The 26,800-nt window shown below is 46.2% G+C and overlaps 3 protein-coding genes across 9 annotated transcripts in view; 1 reads left to right on the plus strand and 2 right to left on the minus strand.

Moving 5' to 3' along the window:
- Positions 1-6,513: 6,513 nt before the first annotated feature.
- On the minus strand, positions 6,514-10,836 carry angel2 (angel homolog 2 (Drosophila)). Of its 4 annotated transcripts, none has more exons than XM_052052161.1 (9): positions 10,680-10,836; positions 9,379-9,803; positions 9,017-9,249; positions 8,872-8,941; positions 8,209-8,633; positions 7,904-8,048; positions 7,743-7,815; positions 7,153-7,286; positions 6,514-7,057 (listed from the first exon to the last, which is right to left on the minus strand). In XM_052052161.1, the coding sequence occupies exons 1-9, from the start codon at positions 10,688-10,690 to the stop codon at positions 6,897-6,899; spliced, it is 1,677 nt and encodes a 558-aa protein (XP_051908121.1). In that variant the 5' UTR covers positions 10,691-10,836; the 3' UTR covers positions 6,514-6,896. The 4 variants fall into 4 exon arrangements, with proteins under 4 accessions (XP_051908121.1, XP_051908120.1, XP_051908122.1 ...); XM_052052160.1 differs by having other exon boundaries at positions 7,153-7,289; XM_052052162.1 differs by lacking the exon at positions 10,680-10,836 and adding an exon at positions 10,044-10,205 and having other exon boundaries at positions 7,153-7,289.
- A 638-nt stretch (positions 10,837-11,474) lies between these two features.
- Positions 11,475-14,652, plus strand: LOC127591921 (phospholipase A and acyltransferase 1-like). The gene is made up of 4 exons (XM_052052222.1): positions 11,475-11,635; positions 12,046-12,166; positions 12,639-12,937; positions 13,886-14,652. Exons 1-4 carry the CDS (start codon positions 11,492-11,494, stop codon positions 13,979-13,981), a joined length of 660 nt encoding a protein of 219 aa, XP_051908182.1. The 5' UTR covers positions 11,475-11,491; the 3' UTR covers positions 13,982-14,652.
- Positions 14,653-15,405: 753 nt separating this feature from the next.
- The window catches only part of galnt14 (UDP-N-acetyl-alpha-D-galactosamine:polypeptide N-acetylgalactosaminyltransferase 14 (GalNAc-T14)), a 62,261-nt gene continuing 50,866 nt past the window's right edge, over positions 15,406-26,800 (minus strand). Inside the window, exons 7-15 of one of the 4 annotated variants that reach the window (XM_052052155.1) lie at positions 26,057-26,144; positions 25,644-25,728; positions 24,374-24,477; positions 24,121-24,247; positions 23,643-23,735; positions 23,310-23,393; positions 20,701-20,845; positions 18,644-18,796; positions 15,406-17,040 (exon numbers count right to left, since the gene is read on the minus strand). In XM_052052155.1, the coding sequence (XP_051908115.1) occupies positions 16,882-17,040; positions 18,644-18,796; positions 20,701-20,845; positions 23,310-23,393; positions 23,643-23,735; positions 24,121-24,247; positions 24,374-24,477; positions 25,644-25,728; positions 26,057-26,144 (1,038 nt within the window). In that variant the 3' untranslated portion in view covers positions 15,406-16,881. Of the gene's footprint in view, positions 17,041-18,643; positions 18,797-20,700; positions 20,846-23,309; positions 23,397-23,642; positions 23,736-24,120; positions 24,248-24,337; positions 24,478-25,643; positions 25,729-26,056; positions 26,145-26,800 lie in introns of all 4 variants that reach the window. The other 3 variants (XM_052052154.1, XM_052052152.1, XM_052052151.1) reach the window with 3 other exon arrangements.

Here is a 26,800-nt window from a genome sequence, read left to right on the forward strand (position 1 = left end):
ATGAAAGGGTTAAATATGGCCGTTGTTCCAAATTAGGGTCTTATATCCAGGGTTATGTTTTATTTAGTAGTGGCTCTTTTGGTCATTGGATCGAATGTTTCGAACCAGATATTAAAAAAAAAAGAACCCGGAAGAACAACTCTGATTTGATTTTCGTTTTAAAACAGAAACACCAAAATTGAAATCCAGCTTGATTTTCTCGTTTGTTGTCGAGAAGGAGTTAAGTAAAATGTTGCAGCTCTGAGACCAAAAGAGCAGCGGTCTTGGGTTTTAATCGTACACTTTATTAATTTCATGAAGCTCCCAAAAGAATACAAGAATCTCTCACGCACTCTTCTTCAGAATTCGGATCGAGAGGCATTCAAGGACCGCATCAGAAAAACGTAAATTAACGATACCTTCAATGGCAACAAGAAAGTTTTAAAAAATGCACTAAAACCTGTTGTGTCCAAGGCCTGGCAACCCGAGGCCAAGGCCAAGGACTTGGAAAATGTTCTGAGGCCAAGGACCAACTGATTTTGAAGCTGAGGCCTAGCCGAGGACGTGTATAAAACAATGCGATCATACCACTTGGCAAGTCTTCATGATTTGCAACACCCCTCCATCATAACCCCTTGCACTCCCTAACGTTTGAATGAAGTATTTTTATTCAAACAGTAGAACAGTCAGGGTACATGTTATTTATACTGAGAAAAACAAAAAAGCATATGATAATGTACATTTATGAATTAATGTTTTAGTGCACAACCGATTCAGGGTGTCCCCCGCCTACTGCCCAAAGACAGCTGGGATGGGCTCCAGCACCCCCCCCCCCCCCCCCCCAGCGACCCTAGTGAGGATCAAGCGGTTCGGAAAATGGATGGATGGATGTTTTAGTGCAGTAGTTTCTTAATATGAAGTTGTATGAAGACAAGTTGAGATATTACTTTGTATTGAAGTCAATCCCCTCCGAGAGTCGTCACCTTACCGTGGTGGAGGGGTTTGTGTGTCCCAATGATCCTAGAAGCTAAGTTGTCTGGGGCTTTATGCCCCTGGCAGGGTCACCCATGGCAAACAGGTTCTAGGTGAGGGGCCAGACAAAGCACGGCTCAAAGACCCCTATGATGAATGAAATAGATGGATCTAGGTTTCCCTTGCCCGGACGCGGGTCACCGGGGCCCCCCTCTGGAGCCAGGCCTGGAGGTGGGGCTCGTTGGCAAGCGCCTGGTGGCCGGGCCTACACCCATGGGGCCCAGTCGGGCACAGCCCGAAGAGGCAACGTGGGTCCCCCTTCCCATGGGCTCACCACCCATGAGAGGGGCCAAAGGGGTCGGGTGCTATGTGAGCTGGGCGGCAGCCAAAGGCGGGGACCCTGGCGGTCCGATCCTCGGCTGCAGAAGCTAGCTCTTGGGACATGGAATGTCACCTCTCTGGCAGGGAAGGAGCCCGAGCTGGTGTGTGAGGCACAGAATTTCCGACTGGATATAGTCGGACTTGCCTCCACACACAGCCTGGGTTCTGGTACCAGTTCTCTCGAGAGGGGTTGGACTCTCTTCCACTCTGGAGTTGCTCACGGTGAGAGGCGCAGAGCAGGTGTGGGCATACTCATCGCCCCCCGGCTCAGTGCCTGTACATTGGGGTTCACACCGGTAGACGAGAGGGTTGCCTCCCTCCGCCTTCGGGTGGGTGGACGGGTCCTGACTGTTGTTTGTGCATATGCACCAAACAGCAGCTCAGCATACCCACCCTTTTTGGAGTCCTTAGAGGGTGTGCTGGAGAGTACTCCTGCTGGGGACTCCATTGTTCTGCTGGGGGACTTCAATGCTCACGTGGGCAATGACAGTGAGACCTGGAGGGGCGTGATTGGGAGGAACGGCCCCCCCGATCTGAACCCGAGTGGTGTTTTGTTATTGGACTTCTGTGCTCGTCACGGATTGTCCATAACGAACACCTTGTTCAAACATAAGGGTGTCCATATGTGCACTTGGCACCAGGACACCCTAGGTCGCAGTTCGATGATCGACTTTGTTGTTGTATCATCGGATTTGCGGCCGCATGTTCTGGACACTCGGGTGAAGAGAGGGGCGGAGCTGTCAACTGATCACCACCTGGTGGTGAGTAGGCTCCGATGGTGGGGGAAGATGCCGGTCCGTCCTGGCAGACCCAAACGTATAGTGAGGGTTTGTTGGGAGCGTCTGGCGGAATCTCCCGTCAGAAGGAGTTTCAACTCCCACCTCCGACAGAGCTTTTCCCATGTTCCGGGGGAGGCGGGGGACATTGAGCCCGAGTGGACCATGTTCCGTGCCTCTATTGTTGAGGCGGCCAATCTGAGTTGTGGCCGTAAGGTGGTTGGTGCCTGTCATGGCGGCAATCCCCGTACTCGCTGGTGGACACCAGCAGTAAGGGATGCCGTCAAGCTGAAGAAGGAGTCCTATCGAGCCTTTATGGCCTGTGGGACCCCAGAGGCAGCTGACGGGTATCGACTGGCCAAGCGGACCGCGGCTTCGGTGGTCGCCGAGGCAAAAACCCGAGCGTGGGAAGAGTTCGGTGAGGCCATGGAAGCCGACTTCCGGACGGCTTCGAGGAAATTCTGGTCCACCATCCGACGTCTCAGGAGGGGGAAGCAGTGCACCACTAACACTGTGTACAGTGGGGATGGGGCGCTGCTGACTTCGACTCGGGACGTTGTGAACCGGTGGGCAGAGTACTTCGAAGACCTCCTCAACTCCACCAACACGCCTTCCTTGGAGGAAGCAGAGCCTGGGGACTCTGAGGTGGGCTCTCCTATCTCTGTGGTTGAAGTCACCGATGTGGTTAAAAAGCTCCTCGGTGGCAAGGCCGCAGGGGTGGATGAGATCCGCCCGGAGTTCCTCAAGGCTCTGGATGTTGTGGGGCTGTCCTGGTTGACACGCCTCTGCAACATCGCGTGGTCAACAGGGAGAGTGCCTCTGGATTGGCAGACCGGGGTGGTAGTCCCCCTTTTTAAAAAGGGGGACCGGAGGGTGTGTTCCAACTACAGAGGGATCACACTCCTCAGCCTCCCTGGTAAGGTCTATTCAGGGGTGCTGGAGAGGAGGGTCCGTCAGGAAGTCGAGCCTCAGATTGAGGAGGAGCAGTGTGGTTTTCGTCCCGGCCGTGGAACAGTGGACCAGCTCTACACCCTTAGCAGCGTTCTCGAGGGTATGTGGGAATTTGCCCAACCAGTCTACATATGTTTTGTGGACTTGGAGAAGGCGTTTGACCGTGTCCCTCGGGGAGTTCTGTGGGGGGTGCTTCGTGGGTATGGGGTACCGAACCCCCTGATACGGGCTGTTCGGTCACTATACCACCGATGTCAGAGTTTGGTTCGCATTGCCGGCAGTAAGTCGGAATCGTTTCCAGTGGGGGTAGGACTCCGCCAAGGCTGCCCTTTGTCGCCGATTCTGTTCATAACCTTTATGGACAGAATTTCTAGGCGCAGCCGAAGCGTTGAGGGGGTCCGTTTTGGGGGCCGCAGTATTGCATCCCTGCTTTTTGCAGATGATGTGGTGCTGTTGGCTCCTTCAAACGGGGCTCTCCAACTCTCACTGGAGCGTTTCGCAGCCGAGTGTGAAGCGGTTGGGATGAAAATCAGCACCTCCAAATCTGAAACCATGGTCCTCAGTCGGAAAAGGGTGGAGTGCCCCCTCCGGGTCGGGGAGGAGATCTTGCCCCAAGTGGAGGAGTTCAAGTATCTTGGGGTCTTGTTCACGAGTGGGGGTAGGAGGGAGCGGGAGATCGACAGGCGGATCGGTGCAGCGTCTGCTGTGATGCGGACGTTGTATCGGTCTGTCGTGGTGAAGAAGGAGCTGAGCCAAAGGGCGAAGCTCTCAATTTACCGGTCGATCTACGTCCCAACCCTCATCTATGGTCACGAGCTATGGGTCGTGACCGAAAGAACAAGATCCCGGATACAAGCGGCTGAAATGAGTTTTCTCCGCAGGGTGTCCGGGCTCTCCCTTAGAGATAAGGTGAGAAGCTCAGTCATCCGGGAGGGGCTCAGAGTCGAGCCGCTTCTCCTCCACATCGAGAGGAGCCAGATGAGGTGGCTTGGGCATCTGATTCGTATGCCTCCTGAGCGCCTCCCTGGTGAGGTGTTCCGGTCATGTCCCACCGGGAGGAGACCCCGAGGAAGACCCAGGACACGCTGGAGAGACTATGTCACCCAGCTTGCCTGGGAACGACTCGGGATCCCCCGGGGAGAGCTGGAAGAAGTAGCTAGGGAGAGGGAAGTCTGGGCTTCCCTGCTAAAGCTGTTGCCCCCGCGACCCGGCCCCGGATAAGCGGTAGATGATGGATGGATGGATGGATGAAGTCAATCAGTGAGTGCAGAAAAAGCGGTAATCTCTGCAGTGATAATTTTACAGTTAACCGGCAAGCGAGTCCCAGGACTCGCTGATCAGAAAAGTAAGAGTCCCGTTATGCATTGAGAGAGTCCCAAATTTCAAATTCTGAAATGGTCTACTTATTAAATTGCATATGATAATAACACAAACAACAACATATATATACAACTATAAACAAATGCTGCAAAAATTTAAATAATTCAGTAGCAGGCCTGAGGATTTCGGAAATTCATGGAAACCGTTTTTCGGTTCCGTCGGATTACCCAATGGGAAACCACAAGAACAAATTTGGGTTCCGTAAACGTTGATCATGGGAACCCATTTTTCTATTGTGACTGATATTCATAATCAAGAATTCTGACACTCAAAAGTATAATGTTTCAAGGGTAAATGATTGAAAATGATGCATGATTGAAAATGATGCATGAACAATGAATGCCTTACATGGTCGTTGTTTTTCGGCTAAAAATGCCTTACTGTAGATGGTCGTTTTTTTTGGCTAAAAATGCCTTTTTATACATGGTCGTTTTTTTTCGGCCAAAAATGCCCTACTATACATGGTCGGTTTTTTTGGGGCTGAAAATGCCTTACTATACATGGTCGGTTTTTTTCGGCTACAAACGCCTTACTATACATGGTCATTTTTTTCAGCTAAAAACGCCTTTATATACATGGCCTTTTTTTCGGCTAAAAACGCCTTACTATACAAGGTCTTTTTTGGGGGTGCTAAAAATGCCTTACTATATGTGGTCGTTGTTTTCGGCTGAAAACGCCTTACTATACATGGTCTTTTTTTTTTGGGCTAAAAACGCCTTACAATACATGGTCGTTTTTTGGGGCTAAAAATGCCTTACTATGCATACATGGTTGTTTTTTGGGGGCTAAAAAAGCTTTACTATACATGGTCGTTTTGATGCTAAAAATTCCTTATTAAACATGGTCGTTTTTTTGGGGTAAAAACGCCTTACTATACATGGCCGTTTTTTTCGGCCAAGTATGCCTTACAATACATGGTCGGGTTTTTTTCAGCTAAAAACGGCTTACTATACATGGTATTTTTTTTCAGCGAAAAACACCTCACTATACATGGTTGTTTTTTGGGGGCTAAAAATGCCTTACTATACACGGTCGTTTTTTTCGACCAAAAATGCCTTACTCTACATGGTCGTTTTTTTTTCGGCTAAAAACGCCTTACTATACATGTTTTTTTTTTTTTCCTGCCAAAAAGGCCTTACTGTACATGGTCGTTTTTTTTTGGGCTGAAAATGTCTTTATACATGGTGGGTTTTTTTCGGCTAAAAACGCCTTACTATACATTGTCATTTTTTTCAGCTAAAAACGCCTTTATATACATGGCCTTTTTTTTCGGCTAAAAACGCCTTACTCGACATGGTCGTTTTTTTCGGCCAAAAATGCCTTACTATACAAGGTCGTTTATTGGGGGCTAACAATGCCTTACTATATATGGTCTTTTTTTCAGCTAAAAACGCCTTACTGTACATGGTCGTTTTTTCCGGCCAAAAATGCCTTACTATACAAGGTCGTTTTTTGGGGGGGCTAAAAATGCCTTACTATATGTGGTCGTTGTTTTCGACTGAAAACGCCTTACTGTACATGGTCGTTTTTTTCGGCCAAAAATGCCTTACTATACAAGGTCGTTTTTTTGGGGGGCTAAAAATGCCTTACTATATGTGGTCGTTGTTTTCGGCTGAAAACGCCTTACTATACATGGTCTTTTTTGGGGGGGCTAAAAACGCCTTAGTATATATACATGGTCGTTTTTTGGGGGCTAAAAATGCCTCACTATATATACATGGTTGTTTTTTGGGGGCTAAAAATGCCTTGCTATACATGGTCGTTTTTTTTCGACCAAAAATGCCTTACTCTCCATGGTCATTTTTTTCGGCTAAAAACGCCTTACTATACATGATTTTTTTTCGGCCAAAAAGGCCTTACTATACATGGTCTTTTTTTTGGCCAAGTATGCCTTACAGTATTCTATCTGCGATGCAATCATCAAAAGAGCCACATCTGGCTCGTGAGCCATAGGTTCCCAACCCCTGCTTTGGGGGCTACCTGGTGGTTGACTGGTTAGTATGTCAAAGACAAGCTATACGTAAATTCAAATGGAAACAAACTCTTCAAACACCAATAAAAACAACACCGCATTGTGTTAAGAACAGAAGCCCTTTTATTTAAAAAAACTATTTGATTTGTCTTTTAGTAATGGAAGATCATTTAAAAAATCTATTTATGTATACACACACAATCTTCATGTATCCATTGTTTGGTTGAAAGTGTCCAATGTTTTGTCACTTTGAGACTTCCACTTGCCATTCTCACCGCAGCTTGTCGGCAAAATCCAAAGGTTTTGTATTCAGTCTTCTATATTCTATATGAAGGATGCTAAGTAGCGAGCATGCAAGCTACCCAGCATTCAAGGTTTGATCACCTCTAGCGTTCTAACAAGCCCAAAAATGAGAAACACCAGAATTCCAACATACAACAAGAATGACAACATTTGAACTATAGTCCTTTGTTAGCACGGCGGCATCACGAGCGCTCGCCGACCATCCATCGAAAGCGAGCAAGTAGCGGGAGGTGGTCTGACGAGTGCCGAACGTTGGGCAGGCCGTTCACTTCCTCCAACTCGGGCTGGCCCACCAATGACAGCCTGCCCAGCAGCTGGAGGCCGCGCCCGCCTGGAAGCGACTCTGCGCGCAGGGGGAGGACACGCGCGTACAACATTTCATGTCAATGTGCCGTGTGGTGAAAGTAGGCTTGGCCGCTTGCAAGCGGGCGAACGTACCGCATGGCGTGTACAGGATGTAGTCCACCATCATGGCGCAGCGTGAGTGGCACGTGGTGACGGCAGCTCGCCCGTCCGGCGGCAGGCAAGGCGGGTAGCACGAGCGCAGCGGCACGACATGCTCCAGACGCCAACTGCAAGCGTGCGTGTACAAACACACACACACAAATTGGTACAACATTTTTGTTTGAGGAAATATGCACCTTTTCAGAAACTTTTTTTAAAATAACTTTTTGAAGATGGCCAAATTTATTTATAAAATTATACAACGTTTTTTTTCCTCTAAATTAAATGACTTACAAAAAATCAAATCTAAAATATAATTTTTTGGGGGGGTAAATATATACAACTTTTTTGAGTTGTTTTTTTTTTTTGGGGGGGGTTGTTTTTGTTTTTTGAAAATGTACCAAAATATTTAACTTACTTTTTATACACAGGTTTTTTTTCAGAAAGTACATTTTATGTTACAATAGTTTGAATTCTTAAGAAATGTCTCAACACCAACTGCATTTTTTTTTTTTTAGGATGAGGCTCATTCCAAACAAGACCTTCCATTTCGAGAATAAAAAAAATTACCAAAGCATCAAAACCTGTTCAAAGCTTTATCGGCGTCTGTTGGTTGGGCGACTTCTTGCACAGTCAGCTCGGAGATTTCTCGTTCAACTGCATGCATACGACAAGTCGACGTAAGAGTTTAGTGAGCGTGCGGTTGGAGTTGCAGCGGGCGGGCGGGGCAGGGATGACCGACCGGCGGCGGCGGCACCGCAGGAGTGCGAGGGCGTGACGGAGGCGCTGGTGCTCTCGTACTGGCATCGCTGGTTGATGCCCAAAGCGGGAGACCAGATGGGACTCTCCAACAGTCGCTGGCCACGAGAACCATACTCCTGACCGGACACCTGCAAGCACGCACGCGTGCGCACACACTTTTAAAAAATATATACACTTCGCCCCCTCCCAAAAAAAAGAAAAATTAACATTTTCAATTTCTTTTTCAAAAATCGTTTTAATTTTCCTTTGACCGTTATGATGAATATTTGATTAAGAATTTGTTGGCACCGTGCTGATGGGAAGGTGGCGGTAGTCAAGTCGTCCGTTGGTGAGAAAGGTGGCGAGCGGACTCCACGGCGTGGAGTTGAAGTCCCCGCACAGAAGCACGGGGTGGGCGGTGCCATTCGAGAGGCGGGACAAGCGGCCAATCTCGGCCAATAGTATGGCCAGCTGGGCCAGCTTGACGTCGCCCCGGCGCGGGTTGTACAGAAGGTGCGTGTTGGCCACGCACAAAACGTCGCTGGCATCCACGCCGGCGCCCGCCGGCCGCAGCAGGACCACCAATCCCACGTTGTCGCGGTCCAGGAGGGCGTCGCCCGGCCGTAAGAACTCAACAGGTTTGGATGCGAGCAGGCACAGGCGCGAGGTCTTGAAGGCCACGACGCAGCCGTCTGGCTTCTTGCCCGTGCGCTTCTTGTACACGCACTCGTAACCTCAAAACATCGGAAAACAGCAGGACACTCAGTCACAACAACAAAAATCTTTTTCACATGTTCTTCCTTCAAGTGAGTCTCACGGAAAAGCGCGAGGGACCAAAAAACATACAAACACCCCCCCCCCCCAAAAAAAGTTAAAAAAAATTAACGCAGTTCTAAAAAATAAATTGAACAAAAAATAAATAAATAAATACCAATCTGAAAATATGAAATCTCCTCTCCAACGGAAAAGTACCTTGTGTGTGTAGCGCCGGCCGTATCTGATTTTCAAAGTGGTCTTCCTGAACTTCCTGAAGGCACAGCACCTGAGGGGACAGGGGCACAGAGGTCAAACGTCACGTGGGGCGAAGGTTAACCTCGGCGCAACGCGGCGGCCTCACGTCAGCATCGTAGTGGCGCAGTTCAGCCAATAGATTGCGCAGCCGGTAGGACCAGCGCAGGGCGGCGGGCGGGCAGTGAGTGTACAAGTAGCCGTTGGCTCGCAGCAACTCCTGCGACAGGATGTTGTATGACATCACTGACAAGTCCAATGCTCTGCCACCCCTGTGTGGCGCCATTGCCGTGGCGCAAGCTGGCGACCCTTCCCACCATCTGGGCAGCAGCGACTCCCAACCTTTATTCCGCCGAGGCACAAATTTGACATGCAAAGAAAAATATTTCCAGGCCTTTGAAGTGTTCATTGCATCTTTTTTTTAGAAATTCCACAAAGGTTCGAAATGTCCCATGTGCTCCAAACGCTCACCTCGCATTGGAGCTTGAAGGTCAGGTGATTCAGTTCCCGGTGGAGGGGGCTCCCCGACAGCATCCTTGGAGGATGTTCCGAGCATCTCCTCTTTGCACTCACTCATGTCCCTCATAGTCCTTGCTACGTGCTTGCTTTTAAAATCTCCGCTCAAAACTTTTCCAGGGCGGCTCGTGTCTCTCGGGCGAGAACCCCCCCTTAAGCCGGGGCCTCCTCCTCTGTTTGCATCCGTGTCTTTGACGCTCCTCTTCTCCTCCGCGCTCCGACTGCGTTTGGAAGGAGGCTCGTGGTCCATCATGAGGGCAGGGTAGGTGGACAGCCAGCGAGGACTTGTGAGGCAGACGAGGATCAGCCGGCAGGCGGACAGATGTTGAGGAAGGAGGCCGCTGCCAATGCCGCTCAACTGGCCAAGAAACATAATGCGGCTGGCACCAAGAAGAATAAAATGAAGATGAATTCATTGTCACTGCACGGAAAACACTCTTTTTTCCACAAACGGAAACATCACACAAGATATCTAAAAATAAAAATTAATCCATAACAATGCGACTGATTCGCCGGAGAAGTTTAAAAAAATAAACTCACAATTAAACAACGAAGTGGAAAGTTAAACATAAACTGGAGTGATCGCTACTCGAGTTTCCGTTTGTCTTTTAGGTACTCACGTCGTTTCTCAGTCAGTGACGGAGACATAATTCGTTTCCAAAGCACTATTTTAATAAAAATTACTAGGAGTATTTATAGTGAGGATAATACATTTGTAATGCCAGGTCTGGTTGGGACAATGTACACCGACGGTCGTCGACATTAGACGTCATTGTCACGTAAGAATAAGGCGTCAGAATCCACTGAGACGTTTATGACTTCGGAACATCGATATATTTTAGAGCTTTATGCTCAAATGTTTGCATAAAAATAACAAATTAGTTTAAATATTTCATTTAAATGATCTGATTAATATAAACTGTATATTAATTCAACTGTTTTCTTCTCCACAACTCACATTTCATTGGCGGCAGAAAAACCTAATATTTTCCCGAAAGACATTGAACGCAGCACCAGAAGTCGACTCTTCATTCGTTTGTGTGATTTTGTTGTGGCTCATAAATGGACTACAAAAGTGTTGGTGCTACGGGAATAGCATCTCGACTGGAATCTTTTTTTTTCCATTCCAGTGTCACGATTTTGAGGAGTAACATTAGCAATGTAATGATGCAATTAGCATATTTATATCGAGGTAACATTTTGATATCGTCGCCAAAATAAAACAAATGTTTTGAATGATTAAACTTATGACTTACTATTTGTGCATGTCGGTCTGCCGGTTACCAGCAAGCGAGCAACTCACCGTTGCAAGCCGACATGTCAGCTTTCCTGCGGCGCCGTGTTCACGTGCCGCTTTTTATGATGCAAAGTTGCACGATGCAAGGCGGGATTGATTTTCACGGGGGGGGGGGGGGGGGGGGGGGGGACAATAGCCAGCTGTAGCGATGGCGAGCCCCTCAATTAAACATAAGACGGTAATTTCGCAACAATTTTACCAGCCTTTAGGCAAATTACTTATGACGAATCACTCTGACGTTATAAGGAAATGGATGGCTGGATATCCATCCAGCCATCCATTTTCTGGTCCGCTTTATCCTCACAGGTCGCGGGGGGTGCTGGAGCCTATCCCAGCTGCCTTCGGGCAGTAGGCGGGGGACACCCTGAACCGGCTGCCAGCCAATCGCAGTGAAATGTATATGAAAGATATAATAATTCAAAAAGATTCTTCTTTTTCTCCTTTCGGCTTGTCCCTTTTCAGGTCAGGCTTGTCATTAATTTCCATCTTTCCCTGTTCTCTGCATCCTCTACTCTGACCCCCAACTACCTGCATGTCTTCCCTCACTGCATCCATGAATCTCCTCTTTGGCCTTCTTCTCTGTCTCCTACATGGTAGCTCTATCTCTAACATTCTCCTACCAATGTGTAAAATAATTAAAAAAGATAAATATGTACAAAAAATAATACAGTAATTTTTAAAAAAGCATTTGATACCCTTACTTCACGAAAGAAAATGGAGCCTCCTTTTCTACTTGAACTACTTTCGATGTCTTAATTACTCTCAAGTTGCATGCATTTGTCAGTGCCCAAACCTGAATTGCACACTTACACTCTGCAAATACACACACACGCCAACACACGCCCTTTTCAAACACGCACAAGTCAACCTCAAGGTAAGCTGTCAGAGGAGTCCAGGATGGACCTCGAGGCGCAGGTAAGAATCATAAATATCTAGATTTTGAACACAAATTTGAGCAAAACCTCTGATATTTAGGATGTTACATCTAATGCCATTATTTTCCCAGTCGTTTTTGAACGTTTTATCAAACAGCGATGAATGAAGATCTATTATTTGTAGTGAATAATTTTTTCCTGGCACCACGGGGACTAGAGATCACTGTTCCATATTGCTGTTATTTATTTATTTTTTTTAAACCAACCCCACATTAAGAGTACACTTTCAGGTATTCACAGCCTTACTGAAGGACGTGAGATACAATTGTGACTTGCACATAGTTGTATTATTCCCACCAGTGTAGTAATGCAGCGCAACCTGCTTGAACACGGGTTGAGGTGTGTCCCATACATCTTTTACCTTCTTCGGTTGTTGCTGTTTTTACTAAGATCGAGGAGATCGCGTCATCAGCCCAATTCGGAGACCTGATTGAGTTCTCGTACCCGATCGGCTACTCGCACTGGGGCGTGTACGATGACGACAAGCATGTGATCCACTTCGCTGTGGCGGGTGAGTAGAGAAGTCCAATCCATGTTTTTTTTTTCCAAATTAAAAGAGTTGCCAGGTATCATAATAGCACATCTGTGGAATGCTTTCATCAAATTAGGCATAGGCCCAACTAGGGTTTCAGGGGTGGATCTGTCTCACGATACTGCTGGGCCAATTGATCACAGCCATTCCGTGGCATCTCCTCATCTGTACCGTTACGGTCTGCAGAAGCTTGAATTTCACAGACAAGCTGGATCGGAGCCTGTTCCACCCCTGTTGAAAAACTTGACGAAAATATTCATTGGTGGCATTCACTCCCAAAGACGTTTTTTTAAACGTCTTTTCAGACTTGGTCTAGAATTGGCTGGTACTGAATGAGTTAATAGTTGCATGGTTTTAAGCGTCCATAGCAAAATGATTTAACGTTGTAGTAATGCACATGGGAAGTGTTTTTATCCTCTAAAGGTTTTCAAACATCTTGTGTGTTGCACAGACCAGGGCCAGCTCATGAACAACTTCCGCACCTCTCTCCAAACCGTGTTCCCCCTTTGTGGCGACCTGCTGCTGGGCACCACTCGCATTCGTCGGGTGCCGCTGTCCGAGGTCAACGTCCCCAGTGGCGTCCACATCCTGATCAGCAACAACCGTCACGCTTACAAGCCGTCCTCCCCTGAGGAGATGAGGCGGCGACGCGACGCCCTGGAGGATGAGGAGCTCACCTACAATCTCTTCTGGCTTAATTGCGAACACTTCGCCACATTCGTGCGCTACGGGAAAGCCGTCTGCAACCAGGTAGTCACCTCGCCGGGCCGCTTTTCGCTCAGCTCAATAGATGGATGACATACAAAAGCTAAGCTAACATTGCATACACATTTCAGCGAAGTGACAATAGCTTTGCTCCAAAAGTCCCATTAGCTTGCTTGCGCCATGGATACTACTAACAAGGCTTCATATTAGCAGCATAGCATTAGTCTTTCTGTCAATGATTGATAGGGTATCGTTACTTTATGACAATTCCAACAGCCTATGCTAACATAGCATCAACATCCCAACACAAAAGTGACACACAATATTCAGATAGCCCTGGACTGTTGGAGTCCATCAAAAATTAGCATTACAAACATAGCAACCCGGAGCTAGCTGTGTTAGCTAAGCTTGTTATGGTTGCTGTCGCCATGGAGACTAGTAACTAGGCCTCATCTTGGGTGCATCGGTATGTCAAGATTTTGGTTGACCAACTAGCAAAAGCATGCCATGGCTTAACGGCAAGTAAAAGATACATGTTGGTAAGCTAACTTAGCATAGACATCAAAACGGAAAAGTGATGATACAATACAGACAAGAGAGCACTGTCAGTGCTCCTTTCAATTATTAAAATTACTTGACTGAAACAGACAATAGGCAATAAAAATGTTGACACCATGTGCAAGCCTGGCGAGTTTAGCTTACTAGCCTACTGCTACGGTTCTGCGCCGCAAACTCTGTGCTGCAAATAGTGCTGCGTAGACTTTTCCGCTTAGGCAAAATATGACAGCTTTGAGTACATGATTTGCTTTCACGTGACTCCATCTGACTTCACCAGCATTTTAAGCCATGATGAGTGAATCTTTTTCAAATGAGCACAGCATAATGTAGCACTTCACTGACAGCCATTTTTCACAAAGAAAGACTGAGCCATATTTTGGTCGACACAGAAAAAAAAAACACTGATATGTCCTCCCTTCACTTCCCCTTCCACAGATTCCCACCAAACCCAAAAACGTCGAGACCAAGTCCGCCACCAAAGCCTTCAAGGAGATCGTTGATGCCAAATACCCAAACAAAGACCCTTCCTAGCCACACACACACACACACACACACACACACACACATTATCATAAACACATTTACAATTGTATAAATAAGTAATAGTAAAAATGATTTTAAAAAGTAAATTTAAACAATTGAAACGGAGGGGCAGTGACCCGCCAGTTACAGATGATGAAGAAAAGCTTGCTGTGTGTGTGCGCATATGTCACTTGCTTCTACTTTTTAATGATCATTACCGCCATCTATAGGACAAGAGTGGAACTCATGATGTTTTGGCTTGTTTGGCCTTGATGGAGGTTCAGGTGGTCAGATTCTTTTTTTTTTTTTACACTGACTGCCACTGAAGTGTTTACATAATAAAGTGGCCACTGTACTTAGGTTAACATAATAGACAACATTGGGAGTCCACACCGACCTGTAAAGTACTTTTTTTTGTTTTTTAAAAAATTAAATTTAGTTGTATGGGCTCAGGTCACATAAATGGTAAAAAAGGTTTCGATATAATTCATCTTGGTTTCACTTTGCTACTTTGCAAAAAAAAAGTGGTTTTTGAACAGGAGTGGGTACACATTCCATATGCACTGAATGTTCTCAACGTTCGTTGTTGTGACTTGAGGTGTCGGAATGAGATTGTAATGCAGTCCAACCTGCTTGAATAAACGTGTACGACTGGCTCTTAGGTGGGGGCGTGTCACCTGCATCTTGTGTGATTATTGTTGTTGTTAATTACTGGACTACGCTTTGTGGGGTAAATCAAGTAATAGATGGCCCTTTGAGAACTTTTTGGGGGAAATGACAGATGATGGGTGCCCAAAATTATCTACAAACAGACGAATTAACCAATCCATTGCTTTTCTTTTTGTGCCCCAATATTGACTAGCGACCAGTCCATTTGTGGCAAGAGGCAGTGACCCAATTTATGTGTGATTGGATTCCACTTTTTAATGTGCATTACGGCCACCTGCAGGACTGGAGTGGTATACTTCAGGGGCAAACGGTGCTAAAGTGCGTGAACCTAATAAAGTGCAGCTGTGCATTGCACTAATATTCATTCATCTTCCGAGCCGCTTGATCCTCATTAGGGTCGCGGGGGGTGCTGGGGCCTATTCCAGCTGTCTTCGGGCAGTAGGCGGGGGACACCCTGAATCGGTTGCCAGCCAATCGCAGGGCACACAGAAACGAACAACCATTCACACTCACACTCACACCTAGGGACAATTTAGAGCGTTCAATCAGCCTGCCACGCATGTTTTTGGAATGTGGGAGGAAACCGGAGCACCCGGAGAAAACCCACGCAGGCCCGGGGAGAACATGTAAACTCCACACAGGGAGGCCGGAGCTGGAATCGAACCCTGTACCTCTGCACTGTGATGCCGACGTGCTAACCACTGGACTACAGGGCCACCTCCATTGCACTAATATTGGAAAAAAAATTCTCCGTCAACGATGACTCGGTCGTTATAAAACTTTATTGTGATGAAAATAAGCTAGAAAATAATCTTCTAGATCGACGAACACACTTCCATTCGCTCAACTGTTACACACTAAAATGTGGCAAGACAGCTCATCAAACTCGAAAATGTGTGCGTGATACAAACATGCAGAGCAATCTTTTCTTTCTCCCTCAGTCCACGCGTCTTGTACAAAAGCAGCACGTGCTTCGCCAATCTCTACGTGCAACAGCCAATATGAGTTTGGTTACGCTGGTCGCCATCTTGGAAGGGTAACCTCGACTTTAGAACGTTGAGGACTCGATTTTGTGTGTGTGTGTCGGAATTGAGTTAATTGATTAATTCCATTTTATTTACGAGGACTATTTTTAGGAGCGATTTTCATTGCTTTCCGTGTTTTAAAGGGGTAGTTTACAAAAGTCACTGTTGTCAAACTAGCGATAATTCCTTTTTGTGCTTTTCCAGTATTTAACAACTCTGGGAGAACAAAGCAAAAGTAGTTATGAATAATGTAATTATCATTTGTATATATTTGTAGCGATGGGGTAAAAATGAATTAAAATCGACAATTAGGGCTTTGTGGCGAGAAGAAAAAAATATGGCCACACTACCCAGCCCTATTCTGTAGTTGTGTGCGTGCGTGCGTTGTGGGTGAGCAGACAACACAGCAAGCAGGTGAGTCGCAATTAAGCTTTGGTACCACTAGGTGGTGCTCTCATCCTGCAGCAAAAAAGAAGCCAACAGAAACGCTACCCGCTCTCCAATTAAAACAGAATATACTTGAAATTAGTTGTCATGCTGAGATGTGCACGTTAACAGACAACAACAAGATGACGTGTGCTTTGTGCCACAATACATAAATACACCAGACACAACTTCAGCGACACCCGCCTTGGACTGCACCCCGGGGACAAATTATCTCTCACATTTTAGTTGCCTCATTTACTTACAAGAGAGTCAACATGAAACAAACACGTATCAGTGCATCCATTATCTGAGCCGTTTCTCCTCACGAGGGTCAAGGGCATGCTGGAGCCTTTCCCAGCCTCTTTGGGTAGTAGGCGAGGTACACCTTGAACTGATTGCCAACCAATCATAGGGCACACAGAGACAAACATACATTCACACTGGTAATCACACCTAGGGACCATTTAGAGCGTTCAGTCAACCTAGCATGCATGTTTTTGGAATGTTGGAGGAAACTGGAGTGACCGGAGAAAAACATGCAAACTCCTCTGAAATGTATCTAATGTTGTGCCAACCAATGAAATAAATAGACGAGTAGAATTCTAAGGTGCACTTGGTGTCTCTTGTCCACAAAGCCGTCACGGCGCAGGGGGTCGGAGAAGGTCACCTCCGAACCCGAAGGTTGGTGGTACGAGACCAGAGTATGCGGTAATGTTGACCTTGAGCAAGATATGGAATTTGCAGTTGGGCGTCCCACAGGCTTGCTGGGGCGAGCTTCCGGCTGGCGGGTCAGGAGAAAGGGACGTCCCAGCGCTGCGTGGAGGCGCCCGGCTCACATGGGCCGATGACCAGCATGCGAGACGAGTCCAGCCCGTCCAGCGCCATGGCCGAGTCCAGGCAGAAACGAGATGCCACGTGCTCAAGGTGCGTGCCCGACTTCTGCCAGCGCTGAGGGATACACACACACACACACACACACACACACACACACGCACACACACAACAGACTTTTACTGCCTCCTGCTTGACAGGAGTGACTCCCTCCTCCTGCTTGCTTGCTCCACTGTACCCCCCACCCACACCCTCCACGCTCCCCACTCTCACATAACCATCACCCCTCCCACCCCCAGGTGATTTATGACTTGTCAGGTTCTTGCCGCTGCAGGGACTTCGGGGACGTTGTCAAGGTGCCCACTGGTCAGGGAATGACAAGTGTGTGCCTGCGTGTGTGTATGTGTGTGTGAGAGAGAAAGAGAGAGCATGAGAGAAAGAAAGTGAGAGCGCGTGGAAGGCGAGAGAAGCGGAAAAAACGATAAGAGTGGCAAGAGCGAGATGGAAAGCAAGAGAGAAAGTGAAGAAGACAGAGCGACAAAGAGGGCAAGACAACAGACAATGAGAGTGAGACCGAGAGCGAGATAGAGAGTGAGAAGGAGGAAATGAGAGTGAGTGAGTGTGAGAGCCAGAAGGAGTGACAGTGAGTGAGAAAGCGACAGAGTGAGAGGGAAAACGAGACAGAGATATTTATTTCATTTTTAAATTAGCGTTTTTTCCGCGCTAAAAGGCGCACCTTCAATGAGTGGGCTATTAAAAAAATATCTTGCACGCACTGGACGATAAGGCGCCTTCTACAACGCATCCACTAGATGGAGCCATAGCCCTTCATTTGACTCGAGCGGAGTTCATGACCACCCCCCCCCCCCATAAATTAACGATTACTTCAATGAAACTACGAAAAATGAAAATACAGTAATGCATCAAAACAGAAAAATCAAAAAATAAATTCTATAGCTCCTCCCGTACAGAATTGATTTGGGGATTTCCTTGAGTGTTGATACAACAGAACGATCAGATGTCAGTAATTGGAGGGGACTCGACTGTCTCAGAAGTGTTTATTTATTCCTGTGTTATGTACTGTATTCACAAACGAGGAAATCACAAAATAAATTCTGTAGTGGGGCTGTACAATTTATTTTGGGATTACCTCGCTTGATTTTCTGTTTTGATGCATTATTTTCAATTTTCATAGTTTCATTGAAGGAATCCTTAATTTAGGTTTTTCGAGGCGGTCATGAACGCCTCTCGAGGCAGAACGGAAAGAGAGAAGGCAAGAGATGGACAGACATACCTGTATTTGTTGAGACTGAGAAAAACATTCATAAAGTTTGTTTGTTTAAACAACATCACAGCTCTCCTTTTTTTCGGGGCTGCAACAAAAACTTATTTAATAAAGCAGCGACACAGTTCACTGAACCAACAGCAAGTTCTAACATTGTAAGCATGTCTCCAGGAAGAAGCCATCTTGGGGTCGACATACTACTGTAATGACCATACACGAGGTGCGCGGACTTTTCGGTGCGCCTTATTGTGCGGAAAATACGGTGTATTAAAAAACTTTGTGCCCAATCCCAATTGAACTGCATGTAATAAATGTGCACTCGGGGTCGCTAAGTTCCACATTTTTGTATTTGCAGCTTTGAAAGTGTGTGTCTTTAAAGGCGGGGCCTGGCCTGGTGAGTGACGTGGGCGTCAGCCAATGAGCACGGCTGCGTACCTGTTTGGCGTCGTCCGCGTGGCAGGGCAACAGCAGAATCTGCGAGGCCGGGAAGGTGGCGGTGACCGACACGCATTTGTGGGCGTCGGGGTCATCGGCGGCGTCGGCGTCACGCTGCTGTCGGATCTGCTGGCCCGCAGTGTAGATCCACTCCTGCACAAAGCAGTCACACGCTTTTTTAACGCTTGCAAGCACGTTGCCATCAGGCACGCGCACCGGCGCCTTCATTCGATGGCTAACACGAGAGCCATTTCCCCTTTAAAAAAAAATAATCATTTTCATTCTTTTGTTTTTCAGTCAATGAGAAGCAAAACCTGCACCGTAATGAGGTGACCGGAGCTCGTGTGCGCGTGTGTGCGTGAAGGCCAGTGAATGGAACGTCCACACGCGCACGCAGATGAAGCCACCGTTAAATAACGAGCACGTTGTCAGACATGGTTATGAAGTGTTGTTCCTTCCGTCAGCTGCTTCATTGCTTTGATCGTAAATGTATTCATTAACATGGTGATTGACGCACGGCCATTCGTTTTGGTCACGGCGAAAGAGTGACACGTCATATTAATGGAGACGCCACGACGCGACCGCAAACGACCTCAATTATACAATAATCGCAACCTGATATCTTTTAAATTGCCGCTGTGAAACATTGCTTTCGGCTTGAAATGAGCGACGGTTTGTTTATATTCGTGTCATTTTTTGCAAGGTGACGCGATTGTGTTTATTTTCATTTCGTTTGTTGCTCTGCTACTTTTTCAAAAGCCGCAGTAGCATCCAAATGATTTTGGAGCTGATGAAATAGCTGATCGAAAAGGACAGACAATTGATTTGTACTGTGGGTCAAAATGACCAATTTGAAAATCTGGAATATGAAACCTTTTTTTTTCCATTTTCTTGGAAGAAGAAGTCCAAGATGGCGCCTGATTAGGCAGCGTCGGCAAGTGCTCTCAAGAGCCTTGCTTTTTTTTCTGTGTGTGTATTTTTTTCGATGTTTTGTTTTGTCACATTGTCTTTGTTGTTACGTCGGGTGGACCTGATGTGGATTGTTTTCAGCATTTTTTTTTTTTGGGCCACGACATTCGTCAAAGGAGAAGAATCTGTGCTTGGTGGTTGCGCCTTCTCGGCGGCACGTGTGTACCAGCACAGATTTTGATTGGGAGGAATGTTGGTGCCATTTGACTGTCGGTGCTGGACAGCCCCGGGAGCGATTGTGTTTTTTGCGCCTGTATTGGGAAGCCTTTTTCACAGCCCCATTTTGTTCAGCGCAGATGTTGGCGCTATTGGAAAGTCTGCGTTGGTGGTTTTTTGAACCAAGAAAGAGGAGAGAGGAGCGTCGGCGCGGAACACGGATGTGTATTTGGAATTGAGAGTCGCCGTTTGGAGTTGAGGCGGATTCACATGGGGCAGGAGAAATTAACAAATCTTTTTTTTTTCTCATCAATAGACGCTACAGCTTCTTGTTTACTTTCAAACTTAGCTTCTCGTAGTCGTGTGCACATTTTGACACCTCTGATCCACTTGTGAAAGGACACTTTGATTCTCACCGCTTTCATCTAGAACTGCTTCAAACGACAAAGCGTATGCAGGAAAAAGAGGTGAACAATTTCATGACTGTCCGTGTCTGATGTTATGTGTTGTCTTATATTTTATTTTCTGTTAACTGTTTTATAAAGTGCTTTGTTACAGCTGCAGCTGTTGTGAAAGTGCTTTATAAATAAAGATGTATTGTATTTAAAAAAAACAACAAAAAAATTATTTTGTGCTGTTTGAAAATCTAAAATAAAAGAATAGTTTTAAATTCGGTACTGCATTTATGGTAGTCCTTTTTTCAGAATAAAATTAATGGAAAATAAAAGTGCATTGTGTTATTCTCTTATTTAAAAAGTAATTTATTGATTTATTTGCTAATTCAAGGTGGTTATGCGCAGTCCCAGCTGGCAATGATGGCAATGTTTTTGAAATTAAATGTTTTTTTTTAAAGTCGAACATCAATTCAGTTGTGCCCTGCGCAGAAGCAAGGAGTGCTGCTATTGTTGCCGCGTTGTGTTTGTAGTGTGGACCTGGTTGCGTGCGCGGCCACCGTCCCGCTCCACGCATGGCGCCAACATGAGGACGGGTGTCTCCTGGCCGTCCACGCGGCGAGACTCCAAGCAGTTGTGCCGCTGTCGGATCGGGCCGTACTGCCAGTCCGAGTCGTCGGGGACCCTGAACAAACACGACAAGATTGGGCTGAAGCCGTACGGCCCAAGCGACACAATTCGTTCCCCCGGCTTCCATCACGAGGCTCAACTTAGCTGCGTGATCTGAATGAAGTCTAGAAAAAGGAGCGTAAACTCATCAGGTCCATCAAGATGAAGTGTTTGAAAAAGCATGCGGACTTTAAATACTTGAGCAACTTTCTTGGGGTGATCAATCGGAGGAAGTCGTTAATTCAATCTGGTATCTGGCCTCCATTTAATAAGCCCTCAAAAGGTGGAGAGGGGCCGCTCCCCCGAGAACCGTGCTCTTCATTCCATTCGGGGGGATTAACACCGTGCAACCTTTTTAACTCATTAGTGGACGTTACTGTCGAAAGATTAGGCGGCCAGTAATGCCAGTAAGGAGGAAGAGAAATATGAACGTAGGGGCAGTCTGACAAATTTGGCCATGTGACAGTCCGAAGAGCAAGGATGTAGAAACCTTGTGTTGCCATTGGGAGTAACGATGACACAGTTCATGGATTGATTGATGAACGCCATGTTACAAAAAACAAAAAACATGAGCCATGTGGTGAATCAGCATTTCTTCTTCTACGCCTGTAAAATATAATTTGGCCATGCAAAGTCCTTTCCCAGTCTTGTTTAAGTTGTTTGACAGTTTCAGCAAAAAAACCCCCCAAAAAATCCATCAGTCACTTTTCTTTTCGCAAAAAAAACCAAAACAATAAATACATTTCTCTTCTTTTGGGTCAGAAACTAAAGATTTCCCCCCTTTTTATTATTTAGAGTTTTATCTGTGGTTTTATTGTTCTTTGTTTTGTCCTTGATTGAAAACTGTCCTTGAGTGTTGTAATTGTTGCTTTTCAATAAAATGTATTATTATTATCATTATTACCGTATTGGACCGAATATAAGACCCCCTCTTTTTCAAGACTCAAGTTTGAAAAAAGAATTTTTGAACACCAAATTAATTTTTATACAGAAAATAATCACAGTACATCTGAAACAAATGATTATAACAATATATTTGAGAGAAAAAGCATGTTATTTTGCCTCATTCAAATTTTAATATCTGAACATGTAAATATGTAAACTGAAGTCCAATCACAGTCGTAAATGAATGGCTTCTGGTTTTTGAAATGTAAATGACATCATAACTTCTCCTCAGCTGCTGGTTAACCTGGCCGATCTTCGACCCACTATTCTCCAGATTGTCGCTGCGTCTCTCCATTTTCTGTTATCTCTTCTATTATTTTCTTCTCTTTTCCTTCTTACAGCTATTTTTATTTTTATTCTTCGTGACAGGGGTTCACTTTGGCCTCGGGAGTCAAGTTCAGCATTCACGTCAATAATATCTGGCGCCATCTAGTGTCCTGAATGGGTATAATGTCTAGACCCCGAATATCAGACGACCCCCACTATTTCTTATTTCAATGCAAAATACATCGTCTTATATTCGGGCCAAGACGGTATTATTATTATTATATTATTGCTGTTAGGCTGCTGAATAAAAAATAAAATGATGTGAAAAAAAATTGTAAATAGCTTATCTATATCTATATTTACATTGCACTAAATTGAAGGGTGTAAATTGAAACTGTGACATTTATTTTGTGAATACAAACACTTTGTTTTTCTTCTTTCTTCTTTCTACCCACAATCTTAAAATAACATTTACGATTTAAGATATCCTTTATTTGTCCCACACTGGGGAAATTGACAGTCAGAGTTCAGAAATTAAAGGATATCTTATGTTATCTTTATTCTTATTATTATTAAAAAGACCAATGTTTCACTGCTGATTACTCAAGAGAATGAGGTTGAAACAAACTTTTTTTTCCCAGGTGAGATTAGTCAACTATTTCTTTCATGATTTCTGTGCTTATGTTGTCACAATATCCTGTGAAGTATCCTTAAAACGCTGTGAGAAACTGGTCAAAATGGAAGCAATGAAAATGTTTGGAAGCGGCCCGGTAGCCCAGTGGTTAGCACGTCGGCTTCACAGTGCAGAGGTACCGGGTTCGATTCCAGCTCCGGCCTCCCTGTGTGGAGTTTGCATGTTCTCCCCGGGTCTGCGTGGGTTTTCTCCGGGTGCTCCGGTTTCCTCCCACATTCCAAAAACATGCATGGTAGGCTGATTGGACGCTCTAAATTGTCCCTAGGTGTGAATGTGAGCGTGGATGGTTGTTCGTCTCTGTGTGCCCTGCGATTGGCTGGCAACTGATCCAGGGTGTCCCCCGCCTACTGCCCGAAGACGGATGGGATAGGCTCCAGCACCCCCCGCGACCCTAGTGAGGACTAAGCGGTTCAGTAAATGGATGGATGGATGGATGGAAGTGAACAAGTAAAAGAAACGTAAACAACAAGTAAAAGAAACAAAAGTATCGCGACAGCTCCGGGAAGTGACAAGGCAAGAAAATGGTCCAAAAGCAAGAAACAGAAACAGGCAGAGAGACTTGAGTGATACTGACTTGAGTTGCGGGTAGACATGCTCCAGGTACCACTTGAAAGGTTTGCACTTGAGCTTGCGCCTCAACTCCAGGCGGCCTCCGATGCTGCTGACCACAAAAGTCCCGTCAGTCACAAAACCTCACATCGTCGCGAGATGGCGGGGCGGCGGCGCGCTTGAATGTCAGCGCCGCGTCTGCGGGAGGCTGATAAACACTGACATTTTAACACGGCCGACACCTTTTCTCATCCATACGCAAATGAAGCAGCTGGGGGCCCTACCGGAAAAGCGTGACAGCAACAACGCCTTGGGATGCTCGTCAACTGTATGCGAGTTTGTGTGTGTGTGTTCTTACTCTCCGTACGATTTTCCTCGAGCTGCCGGCCGAGCCGAGTAATAGAAGAGGCGAAAGTCGTCCATCCAAACCTCAGCGGTGCGCCGCGTGTTCCTAACACACACACACACACACACACATACACACACACACTTTGTCACGCTTCAATTCATGCACGTGATCACAAATGATCCCCTTGTCCGCGGATGAGAAAGTGCGCTGCGCCCCTCTGCTAACTTGCTTTTGTCTCCAGTTTAGCGGACCGTAGATGCACGTCTGCCGTTGTTGCCATGGCGACATCCTGTCCTTTTGTTTTTTTCTTTGTGGGGGCCCTCCATCAACACGATGCGTTCATATGCGACCTTTTATGATATTTATTAATCCGATAAGGAGGAGCTCCATTGCGCATTTCTGTGGAATGCCGACGGACGGATGAACTTCCTGTTCGCCGACTCACATCAACGAAAAGCTTTTATGCTAACAGCCTTTATGGACGTACTTGATGTACGTGTTGGCGCTGCCCTCCGGGAAGACATAGGGATGTTTCTTCCGGAATACGTGACCCACGCGGCTACACGGAATGATCTCCAAGCTTCCGCCACACTGCCACACCCGGAAGGAGATCTCTGCACGTGCGCACACAGAAATCAGAGATTTAATTTCACTTGGTTAGCACGTTCGCTCGCCAACTCCCTGAATCTGACCGGCTGACGCACTTGTTTGATTGGTGCGCGTGTGGGAAAATGACTCACCAAAGTTCTCGCCGCCCCAGATGTCCATGGCCGTGTCGTACTTGCCCAGGTGCTTGAACCACGAGCTGTCGATCACAAATAGGCCGCCGGCGATGATGGGCGTCCTGCCAAGTGGCACAATCCTGTTACAGTGAAATTCCTCTACAACGAAACCTACATGGGAGAAAATACCCCCAAGTGTAAAAAAATCTTCATGCATTAACACCATTCCCACTTTCCTGCCCCCCATACAATGAAAAAACCACTGTTGCGTTTTACGAAATCTTTTTCTCTGCTCTTGCCTCGCGACGAGATTCACTACAACGAAGTCTAATCCAACAGCGACCTCTGCTGCTTCGTTCGGAAACGGCAACAGGAACCACCACACTGGTTTACACATGCGCAGTAGTCCAGGAAGTATTTGTTATTGTTAGTTTCAGACGCAGCAAGAACGTTGCATTGCTAAAATGGCGACAAAACGGACCTTTGGATGTCAAGCAACTAAGACAAGAAGAGCTCTGACGCTTGAAGAGAGGGTAAAAGTGATCAAAATGAAAGACGGAGGAAGCAAAATAATAGACATTATCCAAGAATTGATGTAAGTGAAAGTGAATGCTGATCGCAAATTTTGCATTTTCTTTCCCTTTTTTTTTCTTTCTACACTGACTATATGAAGTGTCAAATAAGTGTATGCTCATACTTATGCACTTTTGGAATAAAAATAAAGAGTACACATACGTTTGTGTGTGTTTACATCTGAGATCAAATTTGCTACAGTGAAAAACCCCCTGTTGTGAAAAATTTCTTGCTGCAAACATGATTTCGTTGGAGAGGAGTTTCACTGTAATCGTTTGGCCCCTACACACCTGCCCGGCACCTCAGGTCTGCGGACCAGACATTATTAGAAGTACCAAGAACTAAACTAAGGCTCAGACGGGATCGAGCCTTTTCTGTTGCTGGTCCCTCTCTCTAGAATGGCCTCCCACTGAACATTCGGCAAGCCTCCTCGCTGCCATCTTTAAAACTCGCCTCAAAACTCACTTGTATTCTTTGGCATTTTACTCAGCATGACTTAGATTTGTTCTTGGTTTTGCTGTTCGGTGCTTTCTACCGCCTTTATTACCGATTGTCTTACTGTTTATTGTGCATGTTGAATTGCTTTACTGTTTGTTGTTAATTTTGTGTTGTTATTTTCTCCCTGTACAGCACTTTGTATGCAGCGATGGCTGTTTGAAAGTGCTCTTTAAATACAGTTGAGTTGAGTGTGTGTGTGTGTGTGTGTGTGGGGTACTTGATTGGCAGGGTGGGGTCGGTGCGGCGATCCCTCTCCTCAGGTGATAGGCCCTCCCACTTGAAATGAAGACTCCAGTCAAAACCTGATGAGCAAAAAAAAAAAAAAAAACATGAAGATAAAGGATATGCCTCGCCTTTGTGATATTAACCCTTTCATGCACCCTGTAACCTGATCACATGATAAACTGTCCACTGTTGTCAGCTGAAAGGGTGAAGCCTGAGTCAGGTTTTAGGTCCATGATTTTAAACCCAGGTCGGGCGGTCAATCTTTGAGATTAGGTCCAAATCAGGATTTACATTTTGGAGATTGAGCCGAGGCAAGGTCAAGTAAATTCGGAGGTCTTTGCTGTGGGTCGGATGAGTTGCAGGTGAAGACAAGGCAAAGTGGTTTTGGGTGTGGTGTTGGCGTACCTCCTCGTAGATCAGCCGACGCGGCCACGTAGGCAAAGGTGTCCATATTGATGATGTCAATGACGGGGCTCACCACCCTGGTCGGGTCCTGAAAGAAGAACAAACGTGAAAAAAAAAACAAGCAAACAAAAAACGCGAAGCGCAGACAGGCATGCAACACATGCCATGGTTGGAAAAGTAAATAAAATTAAAATAAAATAATTGATCGATGGTAAATTGGGGCTTGTAAGTGCAGCTCTAGCATGTTAATATCAGATGGAGCTCAAGGCATCCCGACTTTCCCCGGTGACATCCAATAAAAGATCGGCACGGCGAAACCTTTGTAACTTTCCGGCTCACTAGCGCCCCCGTTAACCTTTAAATGAGATTCCGAGTGGCCGTTAAAAGACGATGTGGACCGGCTCCAAAGTGGCTGTGGCATCCCGTCGCCTCATGATGGGGATGAAAAGCCGGCTGCAGCTGGCGGCTTTAATGCCGGCGCGTGCCACCATTAGCGTGCTCAAACGACCGCCAATAATATTAGCCGGCAGGTGGGACGGTCGCGGGCCATTAGCTGCGGCCTGTGCATGCAGAGGACGTCGATTGTGTCCGCTATACACAGTCGGCCTCTTGAAAACCAGTTGGACGCCTCTGTGTTCGATTGAAAAAACGGCTGAGACGAGTTTTGTTCAATCGCCAACCTCACCGTTACCTCTAGCAAGGAGCCACTTCAATACTTGCGGCTTTTACAACAAACCGTTGCAG

Source organism: Hippocampus zosterae, chromosome 19 (genome assembly GCF_025434085.1).
Source record: "Hippocampus zosterae strain Florida chromosome 19, ASM2543408v3, whole genome shotgun sequence".
In the NCBI taxonomy this organism is placed as follows: Eukaryota; Metazoa; Chordata; class Actinopteri; order Syngnathiformes; family Syngnathidae; genus Hippocampus; species Hippocampus zosterae.

Excerpts from the sequence above, each read along its gene's own strand:
- angel2 (XM_052052160.1), bottom strand. Across the intron at positions 8,049-8,208 it reads GCCACCTTCCCATCAGCACG|GTGTCCGGTCAGGAGTATGG; the intron begins GTGCCAACAAAT and ends GCGTGCTTGCAG. Across the intron at positions 7,058-7,152 it reads CATCCTGTACACGCCATGCG|AGTCGCTTCCAGGCGGGCGC; the intron begins GTACGTTCGCCC and ends CCCTGCGCGCAG.
- LOC127591921 (XM_052052222.1), top strand. The coding sequence starts at position 11,492 with ATGCATTTGTCAGTGCCCAAACCTGAATTGCACACTTACACTCTGCAA. Across the intron at positions 11,636-12,045 it reads GGATGGACCTCGAGGCGCAG|ATCGAGGAGATCGCGTCATC; the intron begins GTAAGAATCATA and ends GTTTTTACTAAG. Across the intron at positions 12,938-13,885 it reads GGAAAGCCGTCTGCAACCAG|ATTCCCACCAAACCCAAAAA; the intron begins GTAGTCACCTCG and ends CCCCTTCCACAG.